At 44.1% G+C, this 20388-nt stretch overlaps 1 protein-coding gene across 3 annotated transcripts in view; it reads left to right on the plus strand.

The window, feature by feature from the left end:
* Nucleotides 1-19201, plus strand: part of SRP72 (signal recognition particle 72) — a 36023-nt gene extending 16822 nt beyond the window's left edge. For 2 of the 3 annotated variants that reach the window (XM_084835080.1, XM_084835082.1), the window contains 10 exons: nucleotides 1752-1880; nucleotides 2756-2828; nucleotides 3482-3546; nucleotides 7186-7281; nucleotides 11809-11912; nucleotides 14895-14972; nucleotides 15641-15778; nucleotides 15999-16036; nucleotides 17104-17263; nucleotides 18937-19201. In XM_084835080.1, the coding sequence (XP_084691206.1) occupies nucleotides 1752-1880; nucleotides 2756-2828; nucleotides 3482-3546; nucleotides 7186-7281; nucleotides 11809-11912; nucleotides 14895-14972; nucleotides 15641-15778; nucleotides 15999-16036; nucleotides 17104-17263; nucleotides 18937-19117 (1062 nt within the window). In that variant the 3' untranslated portion in view covers nucleotides 19118-19201. Of the gene's footprint in view, nucleotides 1-1751; nucleotides 1881-2755; nucleotides 2829-3481; nucleotides 3547-7185; nucleotides 7282-11808; nucleotides 11913-14894; nucleotides 14973-15640; nucleotides 15779-15998; nucleotides 16037-17102; nucleotides 17264-18936 lie in introns of all 3 variants that reach the window. The other variant, XM_084835081.1, reaches the window with a different exon arrangement.
* The last annotated feature ends 1187 nt before the right edge of the window (nucleotides 19202-20388 follow it).

Genomic DNA, 20388 nt, shown 5'->3' on the forward strand with positions numbered 1-20388 from the left:
ATCCTAGGAGGGTTGTAGGATATGATTCTCTTAAGCATGTAGATCAACCCTTAGTTAAACACTGTAAATCTAGATCATCGTGATCATACAGGTCCTTAGTCTTACAGATTTCTCAGTGTGGTTCCACAAACTTGGCAAGCTTCAGCTAATGTTTAAGAGAAGTTTTTATTTGGGACCTGTTTGGCCTTTGAGTTCAGCAAAATATGTGGGTGTTCTGAGAGGTTGCAGCAATTTTCCACATACAGCCAGAGCGGTGATATTTCTGTTTCCAAAATGTTCTTGTATGTCTGTTCCCAAAGGGCTGGCTCATACAATCACTGTGGGTTAAATAAGCCATGGTGAGTTGTTTAACCTGTGGCGCATGCTAGGTGCTATTTGCCTAATCACCTGGGCGCAGCTTGTTGTGTTGTCCGAACCCGGGCAGCATGGCTTGTTGGCCCATGGGTTATTTGAGGGTTGTTTCCCCCTCCAGCAAGCTATGCCACTCAGGTTAGGACGACACGACAAGCTGCACCCTAGCTGATGATGAGGCAAACTGTACCTGGCATGTGCCACGGCTTAAATAAGCCCCTGTGTCTTGTTTAACCCACGATGATCGTGCAAACCAGAACAAGGAATTCTAAGTTTTCTGGTAATCGGTCTCTATATCATTTAAGGAAAATAGACGTGATCTCAGCCTAAAAACGGTAACTTCTCTTATGCTATTGCATTCCCTTTTGTGGGGCTATGTGCATCAGTTCTTTTTGCCTATTGGCTGTCGAACATTTTACCTCCAGGGAGTCCTTTCCACATTGACTTATCTTCCAGAGGATCTCTGATCATCTACCATGGAATTCCTGTGCATTACAGAAAGTTCTGGGGCAACGTGTAGGGCACACACTTAGGCCACCCTGCTAGGCCACACCATCGACCACTGTGAACTGAATGTGTTCTCCAGAAGGCACCCAATACTTCCCTGCAACTGTACCGTGTAGGGCAGGTATATTGAACCTCTTTCAGCCTGAAGGCCAAATTCCATTTCGGGGAACCTCTCAGGGGCTTCCACTTGTGAACTGGGCCAAAGGCAAAAGGGGCGGGGCTAAAATATCCAAAATGCCAGCATATTGCAGCTTAAAACTCTTAATGCCATGAACCTAATCTTAAGGAGAGGCATTTCAACCTTTTAGAATGGGGGAAAAACTGCACAAGAGCCAGGAAACCACCACACAATTGGTGGTCAAGGGAACGTGGTATAGCTGTCTGGGAACCCCAGAGGGCTAGACTGGGAACTCTGGAAAGGCTGGACTTGGCCCCTGGGCCCAGGATTCTGCACCCGTTGTAGGGGAAGTCCAGTAGTGGTGAGACAGCTGCCTTTCAGGAAAGCTTGTTTGCCATAACTAACCTTCTCATTGAGGAATTCCTGCTTTGCTTCCAAAGAACCCCAGGGTTCTCTGGAGCACAGTTTGAAAGCCCTTGCTGTAGTTAGTACAGTGTTCGAAGATAATTGTGATTACAACAGGGGTGATATGTGGTAGTTCTTAAAACTATAGCAAGTCCCCATAGAATTCACCAAATCCTTTGGTAGAATAGCTGTGCATATACTGTATCTGTGGGCTGTTCCTGAGCAGCGCAGGGAGTAGCTGCCACAAACTGGACCTGCTGTTCCTCTAATTTCAAGATGATCGTTTGTTGCCTGAACACTTCTATATCTTCCCCTCTTCCTGTAGAGTCTGTATTCCTAACTAGCTGTATTTCTTTCTCTTGTTCCTTAGGCAGATCAATGCCGCAAACTCTCATCAAGTTTACAGTCACAGAGTCCTGAGCACCTCCTCCCTGCGTTAATCCAGGCAGCTCAGTTGTGTCGAGAGAAACAATATGCCAAGGCAATAGAGCTCCTGCAGGTAGGCTTAGTTGGCTGCTGGAGGAAATAAGCAGCAGATTTCCTCAAAGGAGATGACAGAACTCTCAACCATCATTGTGCATCTGGATACCTTTCTTTAAAAACTGGATTCTGTTTGATCTCAATTATTTTCCTCTTATTTTTCACCGTAGCACTGTGAGTGCACATAGTTCTCCATTCTCTGTTTCGCTTCAGCCCTGTGCAGGCAGAGTTCCTAACCATGGTTAGCATGAACCATGTGTTGCTGCCTTAGTCCAGAAGGTCCAATGCAGACATAATGCTGTGGATCTCTCCTCCCTCCTTCTCCTGCTCAAATTCCTTTCTACCTTTCATCTCAAAGCTAAAGTATGGTGCAGTGCTATTTCTGCAGTGGCTTTTAAACCCCCCCGTTAGCTTTATTTAATGTACTTAGAAGCAAACTTACAAACTGGACCAACCAGGGTTGGCAATAATGCCAGTGTAGATGTTGCACTTTGGTTATCCTAAAAAATCAGTGGTGGGTGGAGTGGAGTTTGAGAGTGACAGTCAGAGGAAAGAAAGGAATGGAGTGCATGAACCTGCAAAGCAGTCAGAGTCATAGTTAGCAGGTCGGGCAGTGTTTGCAACCGGCCAAGAATGATGCTTAACCATAGTTAAACTTTGTCTGCATAGGGCTGTTGTCAACGGGCCTTTCAGGTCTTTAATTGCGTTGTAAAAGTGTTTCACTTGAATGGACACATCGTTGGAGTGTGTCCCCATGGGTTTGTTACAAGGACGTCAGGTGACATAAGATTCCATAAGGCAATGGTTATTCAGTGTAAGGTTCCTGTTCTGTAAATTATGAAGCTGATCCTGCTTGAAAGCCTCCTAATTTGTGTTCCTGTTTCTGACTCCCAGGAGTTTGCTGATCAGCACCCTGAGAAAGCAGTGGAGATTAAGCTGACCATGGCACAGTTGAAAGTTGCTCAAGGTACTGTAGGCTAGCTGCCTTTGGAAATAAACGTAATGTACATTCAACAGTTTTATGCTGTTTCCACATAATTAGTACTTCTACCATGCTCATTCTTTATTTTTTCTCAAAAGGAGACAGCCTGTTGGGAGATGCTTAGATTAAAGGCAGGGAGGTGCATACTCTGTACTAAAAAAATTAAAATTCCACATCAAGAAAATCTGAATTCTTTATCCTATATAAAGACATTTGTATAATCCTCAATTTTTATAGTACTGCCATTTTAATAGTTTGCATAATTCTGGTTTTGCTAATCATGGGAAAGGATAAGGAACTATACCAGACATGAATGTGTGACTAATGGAATTCTTATTCAGCTATCCCTTGGGCTTCTGAGACTTCAGGTGTTGCCCACATGCTTTCAAGCATATTTTTGTAATCATAAGGGCTAGGGACTTGTTTTTTGTTTTGTTTTTAAATGAAGGCTGAGATTCTCAGGAAGCTGACTCCTGCAGAATTGTGGGATATACACAGCCCTGCTTGAAGGTTTCTATAATCCCTGCCCTTCCCTCCCTGTCCAACAGAAAAGAGGGGTTCTTAGATGGGGTAAGTGATGCCCTAATAGGGGGCTGGAGAAAATTACTGATAACTGTGCTTCTTGTTCTCTCTCAAAGGCAGTGTCACCAAAGCATGCATGATCCTGAGGACTATAGAAGAGCTAAGGCACAAGCCAGGCATGGTGAGTTGCAGCTAAATCTAAATACATGCAGAGCTTTATGCCTCCTTTTGATACTTTCCCCCCAATAGCTTATGCTTCTCCTGTGCCATTCTGACCTTGGTTTTGCCTTATGGTTAGACTACAAATAGCTCAGTTACATTCATATTTGTCTAGGTGGCTTGTACTCAAGTTTGGTTTGGTCTCTTGGTCAGTAATATCCTGATCCACAGAACTTAGCAGTAACAGACTTCTTGGGTTCTCTAGTCTGCACACGCTAGAGGTGCGTTAAACCAAGAACAGGAAGATTTCTTTATCTGATAATCTAGCAGTGTTTGTGAGCTGGTCTGAAACAGAGTTGTAAATAACCAAAATTCTGCACCAGGATATCCCAAATATTGTGATCTTGTATACATTGTTTTGACAACTTGCTTCATTTCTAGCTTGCGTGAACACTCCAAGGTTGCCCCCCCCCCCCAATTATGGAACCATTTTATTGTGGATTTTTAAGAGAATGGGATCTTTTAACATAATTTAACTTCTGAAATACAGGGTGGGTTACATTATGAATGCCAAGCCTATGTTCACATCTTAACTTTGAAGCTGCTTTGAATATATTAGTTACAAATGCCTTTCAAACAATGGCTAATAACTGGTGGCTTCTGATAGTACAAGTCAGCACAGGTTCTCTGCTGCAATGGCATCTTGGCATGATCTTCTTAGCAGCAGCTTAAAAAAAGAAAATGTTTCATTTCAAGGCACCACAAAAAATTGAGTCAGTGTGCAAAATATTCTTTTAGAAAGTATTCTGAGGAAATGAAGACATAAAAATAAAATTTTTAGGCAAATCTAATAGCTATGCTATTAATATAGTCTGTATTAAAGCATCAAGATTCAGCATGTTGCTTTTGAAGATTATTTTCTCTTGAATAATACAGCTCCTTTGCTGGTCTCAGTCATGAGCAGTAGCATCTTATGCCATCTAGTGTTAAGAGAATGGACTCTGCAATCGGAAGTCAAAATCTCACTTCAGCTATGAACTCTGAGCAGGCCCCATGTCAGGGGTTGGTATGGTGGGACAGCTGCCAAAGACCCATGGGCACAGAAGGGCCCATCCCTGACTATGTCAACCCCTAAGATGGCAGGCACAAAGCAAGAGCCACTCATCCCAATGAAAAGTTTCCCCAGGGCTGGGGGACAGGCAGCTGCATTCTTGAATGGGAGGCAAGATGGTGCTTGGCTCCACTTTGTGCCTGCCCGTTGCCTGCCTGCCTCTTCTTCCACAGTTGATTTGCCCCCCTCTTCCTCCACCACCATTTCACCCGCCGCCTCCCCCTCCCCGTTCTCTACTTCCACCATTTCACCTGCCTCTCCCCCACACCACTGCTCGCCCTGCCACCTCCACCATTTCACATGCCGTGCCTGCCTGCTGCCTCCCCCTCCTCCCCACCAAGTTTCCTGGTGGGGTAGTAGCACTTTTAAATGGGAGCAAAGTTGTTCAGCTCTGCTACTGCTGTCCGCCGTTTTAAGATTACCTCAAATGCAATGCCGGGCATGTCGCTGTTGGCTTTGCATTTGGGATGATTTTGAGACAGCTAACAGGAACTGCAGAGAGGCACACTGCCAGGTAGCTTGGGAGTGGGGAGGGGGAGTAGGAAGCAGGAAGCGGGCAAGCAGGCGAAATGGTGGTGGGCAGAGGTGGCGGAGGCAGGCAGAACGGAGAACTAAAAGTTCCGAAAGCAATATACAGCGTAATCATCAAACCATATAATATCTCATGTTTATTGCTTCTAGCCATAGGCCATTGCAGAAAAACAAAACACAAAGACTTCCATCAGCATAATACACAAATACAAACAAAAGGAGAAAAATTACACATTTCATTTAAAGCCATTCACATTTAGAAATACAACTTAAAAACTTCACATTTTGGATGCACCTTGAATCTTACTAAAATTACTCACAAAGTCTGACAGTGAAATCACCACCAATAAAAACACTGAGATAAAAATAAGATAAAATTACACTTGCAGTTTGCAATAAAATTACACTTAAACTTGCTCAAGTTTAAAATAGACCTTGAAACTTACTAAAGTCCCTCACAAAGTTAGCCCTATCAGATCACTGAATCCCCCTTACAGTCTACTGCCATCTCATTCAAAGTTCTCGCTCTAATTTTCTTTGCTGTAGTCACATCTAATGCCATTGGATAAGAGATGTAGCCCTGCTCTATATAATATAATTAGGCATAAGTACAGCTAACAATCAATTTCTAAAAGCAGCAACAAAGAACACTAATGCAACAAACATTTACCAGCAAAACAAAAAGCAAAAACCTTACACCAGCAAGGATAAAAGTTTTTATACGCTGAAACTTGCAGCAGTAAAACTAGGTGCTACGCATTAAAAGCCCATCAGAATAAAAGTGTCTTCCATTTTTAGTGAAAGACACACAAAGAGGGAGCCAGACAAATTTCAATTGAGAGAGCATTTCACAGTAGCAGTTACCACCACAAAGAATTCCCTGTCTCTGCTGCTCTGTTACCAAATCTCCAGAGATGGCACCAAGTCCTTGACAGTGGGTGACATCCTATCTTGTGCAAGCAAACCTCTCCTCACGCAATGGGATTTCCCCTCCCTCTCCTCTCCTTTGCCCTGCATTCCCTACACGTCCCCCAGATCTGCTCCAAAGGATTTTCCAGAGCAGATTTTGGGGGTACATAGGGGGAGGGGGAATGTGTTCCAGCAATGGTGTTCCACTGGTAGATGGACACCATTGGATTTTACCAGTGATCTTAATTCCTGGGCAGGAATTGCTGTATGGGAGCAAGTGGTCCGTAAGATGTGATACTTACGTAAAGTGTGGTTGTAAGAATATTGAGAAAACGTAAGCCGAATGCTTGAGCACTGAGAAAAATATCAGGCCTGTTAGCACATCATGGTGGCAAACTGTGGATTAATTGACCCACGATTTGCGGGGGTAAGCAAGCCACTTCTGGTTTTAAGCCTCGTTTGTAAGTTGTTAGTGTGATGGCTGAACCCTAACACCCTGGGCCATTTATGAGTTAAACAATCCAGAGTTAACCCCAGAACAAATCACAAGTGAACCCTGAGTTGTTTAACCCATGAACAACCAGACTGTCCAGGTTTAGATGTTGGATTGGGTTGGATCCATGTTTTGTCACACTTAGAATAGAACCATTTAAGTCAATGGTTACTATTGGTTAAGTCAATGGTTAGTGGTTAAGTCAATGGTTACTTCAGTTAGTTGTTACTAAATCTGGATCCAACCCATTATTTGTTTGCAGGAACAAAGTATGTAATAATAAGGTTGGTTCTTCTTTTTATAAAACGTATATTCTTCCTTTTCTAGTAGTACTCAAAGCTACTTCATCTCCTAAGTACTGCCACTTGATTCCATTACTTTTGGATGTTGCACATGCGATACTCTGTAAAATAGTAAAAAAAAAAAAAGTTAATTGCTTCATCAGTGTTATTGTTTTTTAAAAATGGCTTATGAGATTCAATTTACAATAATAAAGTTACCATTAAAATTTTAAAAATGGTTTCACTATCATACTTCCTGGTTCCAGCATTTATTATTCTATAAATGTATCTTCTTGTTATCCATTTCTGAATGTAATGATGATCTGAATGTTACAGGTGTCAGCATTGGTGACTATGTACAGTCATGAAGAAGATATTGATAGTGCCATAGAGGTCTTGGCACAAGCTATTGAATGGTATCAAGAATTCCAGGCAAGTATTAGAGTGCTGATACGTTGGAAGCAGACAAGCTGTGAGTGAAGGATTTGTTTTCAGCTTCCATTATTTCCCCCACCCTCCAAAAACCAGAATAGTAGTAATCAAAGGGGAAACAGAAATAGTCCCATGTTCAGTACATCATTCTGTATCTTATAATTTAAAAGAGCATTTATAATCCTCTGAATCTGCCGATGTCGTGCATTCTTAAATAGTCTAGTAACAATAATTCCCAAATTGGGAACCATGGGGGAACTGCTACTGTGCTGCAAGAAAGACTAAATGAAAGAGTGAATGAACATCTCCCATGAGCCCGAAGTACCCACACACAAAAGAGGCTGCCTGTTGCATCTCTGCATGATGTACTATTCTGGTCTTGTCTCCTCTCAATCACCCTTCACTGAGTAATATGTGGTAATTATGCCACATACCTACAGTGCATGTCATCTGGATAATTAAATTGCTCCTAAGACAGCGACATCAGAATTACCAGCCCTCAGTGCGGTGCACACGGAAATACAGAGGGAGGGTTCCTCTAGTGTGGGATAGTTTATATTGTTTTATCCTGTGCTTTTTGGTTTTAATTTTTGTGAACCACCCAGAGAGCTTCAGCTATTAGGCGGTATAAAAAATAAACAGTCTTACTTTTATACACTGTAATGTAGACCTTTGTGTTTGTGTGAGGTGAAATGTGCCTCCAGTTTTAATTGAAGAAAAATGCATGCCCCAGGTATCAAAAGTCTGTGAAGTGCTGTTCTGTAGCCTAGAATTATCCTGATTGTATCCACAGCTTGGTGGAGGACTCTGTTGGAGAAGAAATGTGAACTGATTTTCTGACAGCTATGAGATGGTGTTACGGAACATTTCCCCCCTCCTCTTTTTTTGGCCCAGACCTGGCGAAGAAGACGGTGGCTGGAGAGGAACAGAGAGTAGTGACAATGAGGAAGGTTTAGAATCTCTGCAGAACAAAATCCTTGTCCTTGCTGGATTATAAGATTTCTTGAGCAGTACCATCTGCCTTAGACATTAGTACAACAGCCCACCTACAACAGCCTTGTCTTGGAACATGAGGATTAGAAACCATAGGTTTTTTGCATATAACAATGTATTCTGCCTTTCAAAGCCCATGCCAACTCAAGGCAACTTGTTGTTGTTGTTCAGTCATTAGGTCATATCTGACTCTTCGTGACCCCATGGACCATAGCACGCCAGGCCTTCCTGTCCTCCACTCTCTCCCGGAGTGTGCTCAAGTTCATATTCATTGCATCGGTGATGCTATCTAGTCATCTCATCCTCTGCCGTCCCCTTCTCCTTTTGCCTTCAATCTTTCCCAGCATCAGGGTCTTTTCCAGTGAGTTTTCTCTTCGCATTAGGTGGCCAAAATATTTGAGCTTCAGCTTCAGTATCTGTCCCTCCAATGAACACTCAGGGTTGATTTCCTTTAGGATTGACTGATTTGACCTCCTTGCAGTCCAGGGGACTCGTAAGAGTCTTCTCCAGCACCACAGTTTGAAAGCATCAATTCTTTGGCGCTCAGCCTTCCTTATAGTCCAGCTCTCACAGCCATACGTTGCTACTGGGAAAACCATAGCTTTGATTAGACGGACCTTTGTCGGCAAGGTGATGTCTCTGCTTCTTACTATGCTGTCTAGGTTTGCCACAGCTTTCCTCCCAAGGAGCAAGCGTCTTTTAATTTCATGGCTACAGTCACCGTCTGCGGTGATCTTGGAGCCCAAAAAAATAAAATCTGTCACTGCTTCCATTTCTTCCCCTTCTATATGCCAGGAAGTGATGGGGCCAGATGCCATGATCTTCGTTTTTTTAATGTTGAGTTTCAAACCAGCTTTTGCACTCTCCACTTTCACCCTCAACAAGAGGCTCTTTAGGTCCCCTTCGCTTTCTGCCATTAGGGTGGTATCGTCTGCGTATCTGAGGTTGTTGATAATTCTCCCGGCAATCTTAATTCTGACCTGTGATTCATCCAACCTGGCGTTTCTCATGATGTACTCTGCATATAAGTTAAATAAGCAGGGCGACAATATACAGCCTCGTCGTACTCCTTTCCCAATTTTGAACCAATCGGTTCTTCCATGTCCGGTTCTTACTATTGCTTCTTGACCCTCGTACAGGTTACTCAGGAGACAGGTAAGGTGGTCTGGTGCTCCCATCTCTTTAAGAATTTGCCACAGTTTGTTGTGATCCACACAATCAAAGGCTTTAGCGTAGTCAATGAAGCAGAAATAGACCTTTTTCTGGAATTCTCTTGCTTTCTCCATGATCCAGCGAATCTTGGCGATTTGAACTCTAGTTCCTCTGCCTCTTCAAAATGCAGCTTGTACTTCCAGTAGTTCTCGGTTCACAAACTGCTGAAGCCTAGCTTGTAGGATTTTGAGCATCACCTTGCTGGCATGTGAAATGAGCGCAATTGTACGGTAGTTTGAGCACTCTTTGGCATTGCCCTTCTTTGGAAATGGAATGTAAACTGACCTTTTCCAGTCTTGTGGCCACTGTTGGGTGTTCCAAATTTGTTGGCATATTGAGTGCAGCACCTTAACAGCATCATCTTTTAGGATTTTAAATAGCTCAGCTGGAATACTGTCATCTCCGCCAGCTTTGTTGTTAGTAATGCTTCCTAAGGCCCACTTGACTTCACTCTCTAGGATGTCCGGCTCAGGTTCAGTGACCGCACTATCACGGCTATCAGGGACATTCAGATCTTTCCTGTAGAGTTCTTCTGTGTATTCTTGCCACCTCTTCTTAATCTCATCTGCTTCTGTTAGGTCCCTGCCTTCTTTGTCCTTTATCATGCCCGTCTTTGCACAAAACGTTCCCTTGAGATCTCCAATTTTCTTAAAAAGATCTCTAGTCTTTCCCATTCTATTGTTTTCCTCAATTTCTTTGCATTGTTCATTTAAGAAGGCTTTCTTGTCTCTCCTTGCTATTCTCTGGAAATCTGCATTCAGTTGGATATATCTTCCCGTTTCTCCCTTGCTTTTCGCTTCCCATCTTTCCTCAGCTACTTGTAAAGCCTCATCAGACAGCCACTTTGCTTTCTTGCATTTCTTTTTCTTTGGGATGGATTGAGTTGCTGCCTCCTGAACAATGTTACAGACCTCTGTCCATAGTTCCTCAGGCACTCTGTCTATCAGGTCTAATCCCTTAAATCTATTTGTCACCTCCACTGTATATTCATAAGGGATATGATTTAGGTCATACCTGAATGGTTTAGTGGTTTCCCTACGTTCTTCAATTTAAGCCAAAATTCTGCGATAAGAAGCTCATGATCTGAGCCACAGTCAGCTCCAGGTCTTGTTTTTACTGACTGTATAGAGCTTCTCCATCTTTGGCTGCAAAGGACATAATCAATCTGATTTCGATATTGACCATCTGGTGATGTCCATGTGTAGAGTCGCCTCTTGTGCTGTTGGAAAAGCGTGTTTGCTATGATCAGCGTGTTCTCTTGGCAAAACTCTATTAGCCTTTGTCCTGCTTCATTTTGTACACCAAGACCATGCTTGCCTGTTATCCCAGTGACTTCTTGACTTCCTACTTTAGCGTTCCAATCCCCTATGATGAAGAGGACATCTTTTTTTGGTGTTAGTTCTAGAAGGTGTTGTAGGTCTTCATAGAACCGATCAACCTCAGCTTCTTCGGCCTCAGTGGTTGGGGCATAGACTTGAATTACTGTGATGTTGAATGGTTTGCCTTGGATTCGTCCTGAGATCATTCTATCGTTTTTGAGATTGTACCCCAGTACTGCTTTTCCCACCCTTTTATTGACTATGAGTGCTGCTCCGTTTCTGCTAAGGGATTCTTGCCCCCAGTAGTAGATATGATGGTCACCTGAATTAAATTTGCCCATGCTTGTCCATTTTAGTTCACTGATTCCCAAGATGTCGATGTTCAGTCTTGCCATCGGATTTTCTTTTCACCACCAGACACATCTACAGCTGAGTGTCCTTTCGGCTTTGGCCCAGCCGCTTCACTCTTTCTGGCGCTACTTGGAAATTCCCTCTGCTCTTCCCCAGTAGTATATTGGACACCTTCCGACCTGAGGGGCTCATCTTCCGGCATCATATCTTTTAGCCTTGTGATACGTTCCATGGGGTTTTCTTGGCAGGAATACTGGAGTGAGTTGCCATTTCCTTCTCCGGTGGACCACATTTTGTCAGAACTCTCCGCCATGACCTTTCCTTGTTGGGTGGCCCTGCACGGCATAGCTTATGGCTTCACTGAGTTACGCAAGCCCCTTTGCCACAACAAGGCAGTGATCCATGAAGGGGCAAGGCAACTTACAAGAAGCTAAATAAAACAAGTATAACACAAAAGTCTTTTTAAAGGCTATATTCTGAGGTTTATGGTGTGATTGCAGCTTTGCAGCTCAGACATAGACTTACAGAGATTCCTGAACTCTGAAGGCTCCAAGCATGAATCAGTCTCTTCAGCCATGTAAAAGGATGGTCACTCACATCAAGATGTTGGTTACTTTCAAAGTTAACTGTAAGCAAACATCATGTTTTTCAGCCAAAGTCTCCAGTTCATTTGTCACTAATCAGGGAAGCTGCCAACTTCAAGCTAAAGCACGGCCGGAAGAAGGAAGCCATCAGTGACCTGGAGGAGCTGTGGAAGTAAGTCCTTTCCTGAGAGTTGAAAAGTGAGTCCTGTGGGAAGAGAATTTAAGTGGGCTCACTAACTTCTGAAAGAGATTGCTGACAGTTACTTCAGTAGTATTCAGAAGTATCTCTCTGGAGGAAATATACTGAAAATAAGATAAAGCATATTAAAAGCAAAAAAAGTAATAGCTGGAATACTGAGCATTGTTTCAGATATGCTCCAGTTTTAGTGTAAATGTGGGGGCAGCTGGGTCAAAGAGTCACTCTCCCAGCTCTTCAGCCTGGCTAGACATCTTTTGAAAGATAAATCAAGGATTAGAATGCAAGGGGCTATTGGCGATCGGCATTGAAATACGTGGGTTTGGACCCATGTGTGTGTTGATACTTTGAGGCAACTTTAGAAGTAGTTCCCTCTAGCCTGCATTCAGATGTCCCAGACTGACTTTGATAGTGGTGTCTCCTTCCCATCCAGTGTGAAGAGACATCCATCATGGGTTAAGTCCTCCCACCGCCCAGGGCAGGCAAGGAACATGTGACCAGGCTTTTTGCCTTGGTCCTGGCCTCTGTGGCTCCTCCCAGCCAGTTTGTTCCTTGCCTCCAGCCGAGACAGAGTTTGTTCTAGTTTCTCCTTAAAACAAATTATCTACTCAGGCCTCTTATTGTCTTATTCTCTTTTGCTATTCTTTATCTCTACAAACCTTGGAGTTTGTCTTCTCTTCTTGCCCAGTTCTGTGCTTTAAAAAAAGAGAGTTTGTTTTTTTCCTTCTCTTGGCTTTTCCTTCTTTTGCTACAAGATGTCTCTAGCAAACATGTCCTCTCAAGGCAATGCCACAAGCCACCTGGTTCTCACCTACACCTTCAGCGATGCCTCAGAGGGACAACACTCCTGAGTCCTCCAGTTATATGTCTCTTCCCAACTTGGAATACTATTAGCTCTTACCAGTTCCACCGTGGAACTGCTGAGGACTGTCTCATTACATTTTCGCTCTCTCAAGGTGTCATTCCTGGTAGCTATAACATTGGCCAAAAGGGTCTCTGAACTAGCTGTACTTTCCATGAGGGATCACCTCTGTTCATTCAACAAGGACTCTGTCACTCTTCAGACAGACCTGTCAGGAGCGCCCTTGCTGCCTTCTGAAATCCTCAAGTAGCTCAGAATCAACATGCAGACAAAAGGGCTCTTTTCCAAGGCTTTATTTCCATTCAACCTAATGATGCTTACAGATGCTAATTGCCTTAGCCTAAAGAGGAAAATTTAAGAGGGAGCAGCCTACCAGGGGTTTTTAGCCATAGGGAGTCAGTTGGTCTCCGTTTGGAGGGAAAGGGTGGGAAGCCTCTGAACTTAAGGGCTAGGAGGAGAGAGTCCACCCCTTTCTCATGGGGCATCGGGGCGCACTGTTGTTGTCACGCCAAGTGGGCTGAGCACCTCCTCTTGGCGCCCGCAACCTCTCACTTGTCCCTGCGCTGGTGCCTCACGTCCAGAAGCTCCAGTTGTATCTCCCTCTCCCTGCCAGGGTCACTGTCACTCTCAGGAATGTGAGCAGGGAGGGACTCTCCCTCCAGCTGCGCCTCTGAAGAGCGAGCGGGTTCCTCTTCCATGGTTTCGATCTCTTCCTCAGAATCAGAACTGCTTTGGGGGTCTATGGGCTCCAATCCAACCCTGACAGGACCCTTCTTTTGTTCACAAAATTAATATTGATTTTCACAGAACGCAGAAGCTGGTTCTCCCTTCCTTCTGCCCTAATCCTTCTCACCCCTCTAAGTGGGTGTGGTACACCCCAGATGTGAGGAGGGCCAGCAAAAACTACCCTAAAATAACTGAGGAACATTGACATTCTGATTCCCTGTTTGTTTGTTTCCATCCTCCTGCACTGAAAAAGCAGCCCTCCCTTACCACCCTCTGTAGGTGATTCAAGGCATGTATAATTATGGCCTATGAGTTTTAAACACTTCCTAAATCTGCACACGCCACAGCACACTCTACCAAGGCCTCAGAGGGTTTTTTGGCTATCGCTCCTTTAGTGGAGATCTGCAGATCAGCTACCCGGTCCTCACATCACACATTTGTTAGGTGTTATAAACTGAACAAATATGCTTAGGCTGAAACAGCCTTCAGACATAGAGTATTATAACACATTCTCTCAAATTTAGGTTCAGCCTGCTTTGGGGCCCACCCTATGGGAATAGTAGCTTTTGTACATCCCATGATGGTTGTCTCCTTGCACCAGATGGGAATGGAAAGTTGGGTACTTATTGTGAAGTTCCATTCCCATTCAGTGCACAGGAGATATCCATAACACACCCTGTGGCAGGCTGAGTACTCTCAATAATTACTTTTTTCCCCCCGAAGGGAGTGTTCCAATCTATAAGAGATGGGGGTTTTGTTCTGTCTCTTTGGTTGTCTCTACATTTTCTTCCTCCTTTGTTTCTGGCTCTTCAATCACTACTCTGTCTAAAAGCTCGGTTAGAAAAGAACTTGCTGGGAGGAGCCACAGAGGCCAGGATGAAGGCAAAAAGCCTGGTCACGTGTTCCTTGCCTGTCCTGGGCAGTGGGAGGAGTTAACCCATGATGGATGTCTCCTGCACACTAAATCGGAATGGAACTTCACGGTTAGTGCCCAACTTTTCACTCTGTGCCTTGGACAAACTGTTTTTCCCCAGCAAGAATCTATGTGAATGGGTGTTGCCCCAGTAAAACTAGGTGGTGCAGGAACACCCACAGAGTGAGTAACTTTCTCATTCCAGTTGGATTCTCTTTCTGTCTGTTCCCCCTGAGGATGGGTGGCTGAAGCAGCTCTGAACTGCAGCAGTTATTTTTTTTAAAAGTACAGAGAGCATATGCTTCTTGAAATACCGTTTGTGGCTTCCATGGGAGATGGAGGTGGGATGCCTTGTTTGGTTGCTAGCCTGCAGGAGGTCTTCCTCTAGTGTACAGCAGCGGGCTGTCTGCTTTCTCTAGAAGAGGCTGTATGACGTTGCACCTCTTTACTTTTGTAGACAAAATCCAGATGATGTCCATACCTTGGCCCAGCTCATCTCTGCATACTCTCTGGTTGATGGCGAGAAAGCAAAAGTGTATCCTTCATCATGTGGCTGAGGAAGATGGGACTAGGAGGCATTCCTTGGCCACTCCCATGAAGTGTAGCATATTTACTATACTGATGCTTTTCACAGTTTCTACGTTTTGAAGTAAATGCCATATTGACTTAACTGCTGAAGAACTTAAGTGCCTGTCAGAATACTCTTGTGCATTGTAAAAGATTATAGGGCACGTTCTAGGACTCACACTTCATGCTGGATACTGGCTGAGCCTTTTGAGCCTCACAGTTGTCTCATAGGACACATGCTCAGTTCATACAACACACACGTCCAGCCATGTATTGCAAAGTAACATCAGCAGAAGTGGGTAAGTGACCTTGTCTTTCAACCTCAGGTTTCTACCACGCACAGATACATACTCCTGTTCTAGATTTTTGGTTCCTAAATGCCTTCAACAAGCCCCTCCCTTCCTTTTTAGAAGCTCAGACCTCATAGTCTGCCGTTCCACCCCAGAAGATAGATGGAAACCCATCACCCCATCCTACAATATTCCCTTCCTACACTCAAGTAATTCTTCAAGTTTCCTGCCTTCATGCTCTTTGTTTCTATCTGCTGATACTGTATCCTTGAAAATAATCCCTCTTTTTGTTCTTACTTACTTAATGCATGCATATCATTGTTCCTAAACGCCTCCCATACAATAGTCTCAGCAAACACTTGCCCTCCTCGGACACAATGTCTTTGAAAGTAGATGTGGATGCACTTGAAAACTCTCATGGGGCTACATATATTCGGAAGAAAGGAGGGAAACCTACAGCTGAGAGCCAGGAAAAAGAACAAGGGTAAAAGAGCTTTTTTTAAATGCTTCATCATCTCAAGCAATGTTGATCAGTAGAACTGAGTTCACTATCTTCCAGTTACAAATTGCCCTATCTTTTTCTCACTAACTCTAAAACAGAACCCTAAAAACTCTTCCCTTGGAATCCATTAGCTCTGTTCTTTCTGTTGCTTCTCATCTCAAGCAGGTTCATATGTGTTCATTGTTGGGTGTGTTTTTTTTAGCCAAGGGGATATCAAGAAGAAGAAGAAGAAGAAGAAGGGTAAGTGCCTTGTTGGCATTACCTGACGTTGCTTTGGCATCAAAAACTGCTCTTGGGGGTATTGGCTAGGAGGATTTAAACCAGGGGTGGGGAGATACTTTAAGGTGGGCCAAACTGCCCCCTTGCTGGGTCCTCTGCAGGCCAGATGATGCCAGTGGGTGTGGCTGCAGACACTGATATCATGACCCCGCCCATTTGCCTTCCTCTGTGCTGGGAGCCCAGTGAAAGAGACTCAGTTGGCATTGGAGAAGGAACTCCTCCCAGGGCCAGCTGAGTCAGCTGCTGCCTCCACATGCCTCTTGCCATCCCCATCAGGGCCAGTGAGAGGAAGACTTGGCGAGTGCAGGGAGGAGTGTTGGTCGAGTCTCTAGCGTTGTTTGCGTCAGCATTCCCCCTTGATACTTATGGAAATAATGTGGGATTCATTCCCCTGTGCACCACTTGCCTTTCCAGTTGGAAGGGAATCCTTCCGTTATCTCGCATCTGTGATTTAAGATTCCTCCTGGGGACGGGACTTGGTTGCCAGCCTAGGGTAGAACGTTAAAAATTTAAGTTCAAATCAAGTTGATTTTTAGCAGGAGTTAGAAACTCCCGGGCATAGTGCAACATTAACAGTAGCATCCTTGGTGTAGGTCTTGTTTAGGGACAGTGTGGTTTTGAATACCACTTGCTGGAGGGAAACATCACAGAAGGCTGTTGCCTTCTTTTCCTGCCTCTGGGTTTCCCAGAAGTTTCTGGCTGACTACTGTTGGAGACAAGATGCTGGATCTGACCTAGCATGGCCTTTCCTATACATGTTGTAAACTTTTAATACGTCTCTTAAGCAAAACCAGTTCCCCATAAGCCAGTATTTAATCCTAGGTATAGTATGTTACATACTTGTAGCATACTTTATTGCTGAAAGGAAATTTTAAAAACAGTATTTGATGTGGCTTGCAGACAGTGGTTGAGTTGTCTGTCCCTGACCATAGGAATGATGTACAGCTTTGGACAGATAGTTTACCCGCAATGCAGCTGTTCTTAAATCAGCATGTGTAAATGACTGTCTTATGCTGAATACCACTTAGGAAAACTGCCAAAGAACTATGATCCTAAGATGACCCCTGATCCTGAACGCTGGCTTCCAATGCGGGAACGCTCCTACTATCGTGGGAGGAAGAAAGGCAAGAAGAAGGACCAGATTGGGAAAGGAACGCAGGGAGCAGTGACAGCAGCTTCCTCTGAATTGTGAGTAACTGAATCCAACCTGGCAGGCTTTGATTCCAGTCCTACCCGTGTCCCATGGCAAGTAATGAGGAATCAGAGGGAAGTAGCTACTTCCCTTTAAGAGACAGGTGGCTCTCATGTGCATTCTTGGGGAAGAGGCAGACCAACTGGCAGACTGGATGACGCTTCTAGCGGGATAGGTGAAGAAGGGGGACTCCTCTGTAGCTACCCATTCACAGTGGACTCGGAAAGGACAACAAATCTGGCTGAAGTTGTCACTGATACTTGACAGAGGGCATTATGTTGTAGGAGGGCGAAGGAGGGGAGAGCAGAAGCCAGCTCCTGCAAGGGATCCCCAGCTGCAGCTTGCCTTTACAGTAGTTGCTATAAGTTGTTCCCATAGCATTTAGTTTCCTACTACATGTCCCATCTGCAGGAGTTTTTGCAGATGTCCAAAAGGCTCCTGTGCCATATTAGGCTCTGGGTTCTTAAAAGTGGGAGGCAGGGTAGCCCTAAAAGCCCATGGACAATGCGTGTACTGAAAGCTGTTGACAATGCTTTACCGTGCCAGCACCACCTGTGCCCTGCTTGGGTGGGTGGGTGGTGGTGGTTAGAAGTCACCTAGGTGTGGCTTGTTCTTGACTGTTTCATCTTCAAACGCAAATAACCAGGGAAGTGAGGCAGGTGGGTTCACACACCCTTTTTGCAACTTCAGCACATGGGGAAACTGAAGGAAAACCATGATTTCAGAGCAAGTCCTTGTGGAATAACCCCAAGGCATGGACCTAGGAAGCAGGGTGCAAAAAGCCAGGCTTTGGGAACATTTTCAACTTGCGGATGGAAACATTTTTTGAGGTATAAATCTTCTATTCTAATGTCTCGTACATCTCTACTTCTGTCCATGTCTCTCTTTGCCTTCTGTTGAACCATTTTGCCAGAGCTGGGAGGGGAGGGTAAGTCAATAGCCTGTATTTTGGGAATGTGCAGTCTTCACCATGGGATGAGCCCCCAGCTGCCTCTTCACCCCAGGGAACTGCATAGGGGAATATCACTTTCTCCTGCTTTAGGGAGCCAGTGGCACCTTTGGGGACAATGGCCTACGTTACACTGATCACCCTAATCAAACACACCCCACACTAGGGAATAGGGCAAAGACTGCTACCTTTAGTTGACCTGAGAGCAAAGGGTCCATAATGAATGTGACATAGAAAAGTGACCAACAAACCATCACAACAACTTTCCCACCATTTGGTGGGCATTCTTTAATTTAGTCATAATATTTGTCAGTATTTTTATCAGGTATAAACATTCTGCATTGCTAAAGCCAAATTTGCCTGGGGGATGCTTTGAATTCAGGCACAGATTCTCAAAGACCAAAACTTACCAAACAGCTTCCTTCATGGATGGCATGCAGCTGTATGAATTTTAGTATTTGCAGAATACCAGTTAGCTGTGGCTCAGTCCTTAACCCAAGCCACTGCTTCTGTAGAGTTTTCCCGTAAAAACTAGAATCCATATATGATGTTTGTATCTTAGATAAAGGTTCTTCATGGCAAGCAGTAATGGGTGCGGGGTCTTTACAAGAAGAGGTTTAAACTTTTCTGGTTTGTTTGGTTGTTGTTGGCCGGAGAACAGAAAACATACTGTACATCTGAACTCTGACAACAATCCTACTTGTGTCTCCTTGTCTTCAGGGATGCTAGCAAGACTGCAAGCAGCCCACCTACATCCCCAAGACCTGGCACCATAACAGCAGTCCCGTCTGCATCAACAAGCAATATGATTCCACCACGGCACCAAAAGCCTGTTGGCGCAGCAGCAACAAAGAAGAAACAGCAGCAGAAGAAAAAGAAAGGTGGGAAAGGAGGCTGGTGATCATGGCAAGCAGGCTGTTTAAATGGAAACTGTCTGACAGCTGCAGATGCTAAGAGCCTAATAAAAGTCAAACAAAAGCAAAAGTGGATGTGACTTTTTTTAAAAAAATGTTCTCTCTCTATAGTGTTAAGGGGGATGTTCCTTCTGTTTTTACTATTTGTACCAGTGTCTATGGGTGGCATGACTGGGGAAGGCAATGGCAAACTACCCCGCTATAGTCTGCCATGAAAATGCCAGCGTAAGCAAGCATCCCTCTAGGGGTAAGTAATGACCCCGTGCTTGCACAGGAGGAACCTTTCCTTTCCTATGGGTAGTGGCATTATCATCTACCACCAGATCCACACCTTAAGGGAACATTTTTCAGTACTGCACTGGTAACTATGCCACTTGTTAAGTAGTGTTGTCCACTGATCAGCTAATCATTGTTGGTTGATTTGGTAAAAATTACATTTAATATTTTACATTTTACCAAACCTCAGTTCAGGTGTTTTTTGAGATACTGAAACCTTACAATTGAACACACACGGACCAAAGCTGCCACTTACTGTTAGAAGGAAACACCCATTCATTTCAATGGGTCTACTCTAAGTAGTACTTACGTTGGATTTTCCCCCTTGTGCCTGATACCTACCCATTTCAAAGAACTAGTAGCAATCTCAACAGAGTAAACTTTAGGGGCAACAGGTGGAAGTAAGATCTCTGGATAACCCAGTTCAGATCCTTAGCTGCTCTCCAAGTATGCAGTACTGATGTAACCATCAGCTCTGAGTGAAGGAAGGACCAGTCTCCTATCTGAGTGTGAGAGTTATGTGCACATGCTCATGGTTGATGCTACTGTGAGCTTTTTTCACCAGGTACATCTGTGCGGGAGGGTGTCTCTCTCTTGTGTCTGTGTGTGTGTGTGTGTGAGTGATGAGGTTTTCTAAGACCTGATTTGTGTTTAAACTTCCATTTATTTCAGGTATTGGCCAACAATGCTAGCGTACCTACTGTAGTATTTCATTTTTTGCAGAGCAAAAGCACAATGAATACCATCATTCTTGTTTTGCTTAAACGCACACAAAAAGTGAACATGTACCTTTGCTCTTATTTTACAAGCCCAGTTGGCTTTTCTGTTAAGCTGTTTGCTGCTCCCTACTTCGTTTGCAGGGAGAATCTTTCACAAAGCGTTTATAGATTTCATGTAATCCCTGCATATCAATGGTGTCTGTGTAAGTATAGCTGGACTTAAAACAATGCAAAGCAGGCTGCCTTCTGAGCTTCATTTGCTT

This window comes from Heloderma suspectum, chromosome 2, assembly GCF_057233095.1.
Source record: "Heloderma suspectum isolate Gila_16-S chromosome 2, 16-S_ref, whole genome shotgun sequence".
In the NCBI taxonomy this organism is placed as follows: domain Eukaryota; kingdom Metazoa; phylum Chordata; class Lepidosauria; order Squamata; family Helodermatidae; genus Heloderma; species Heloderma suspectum.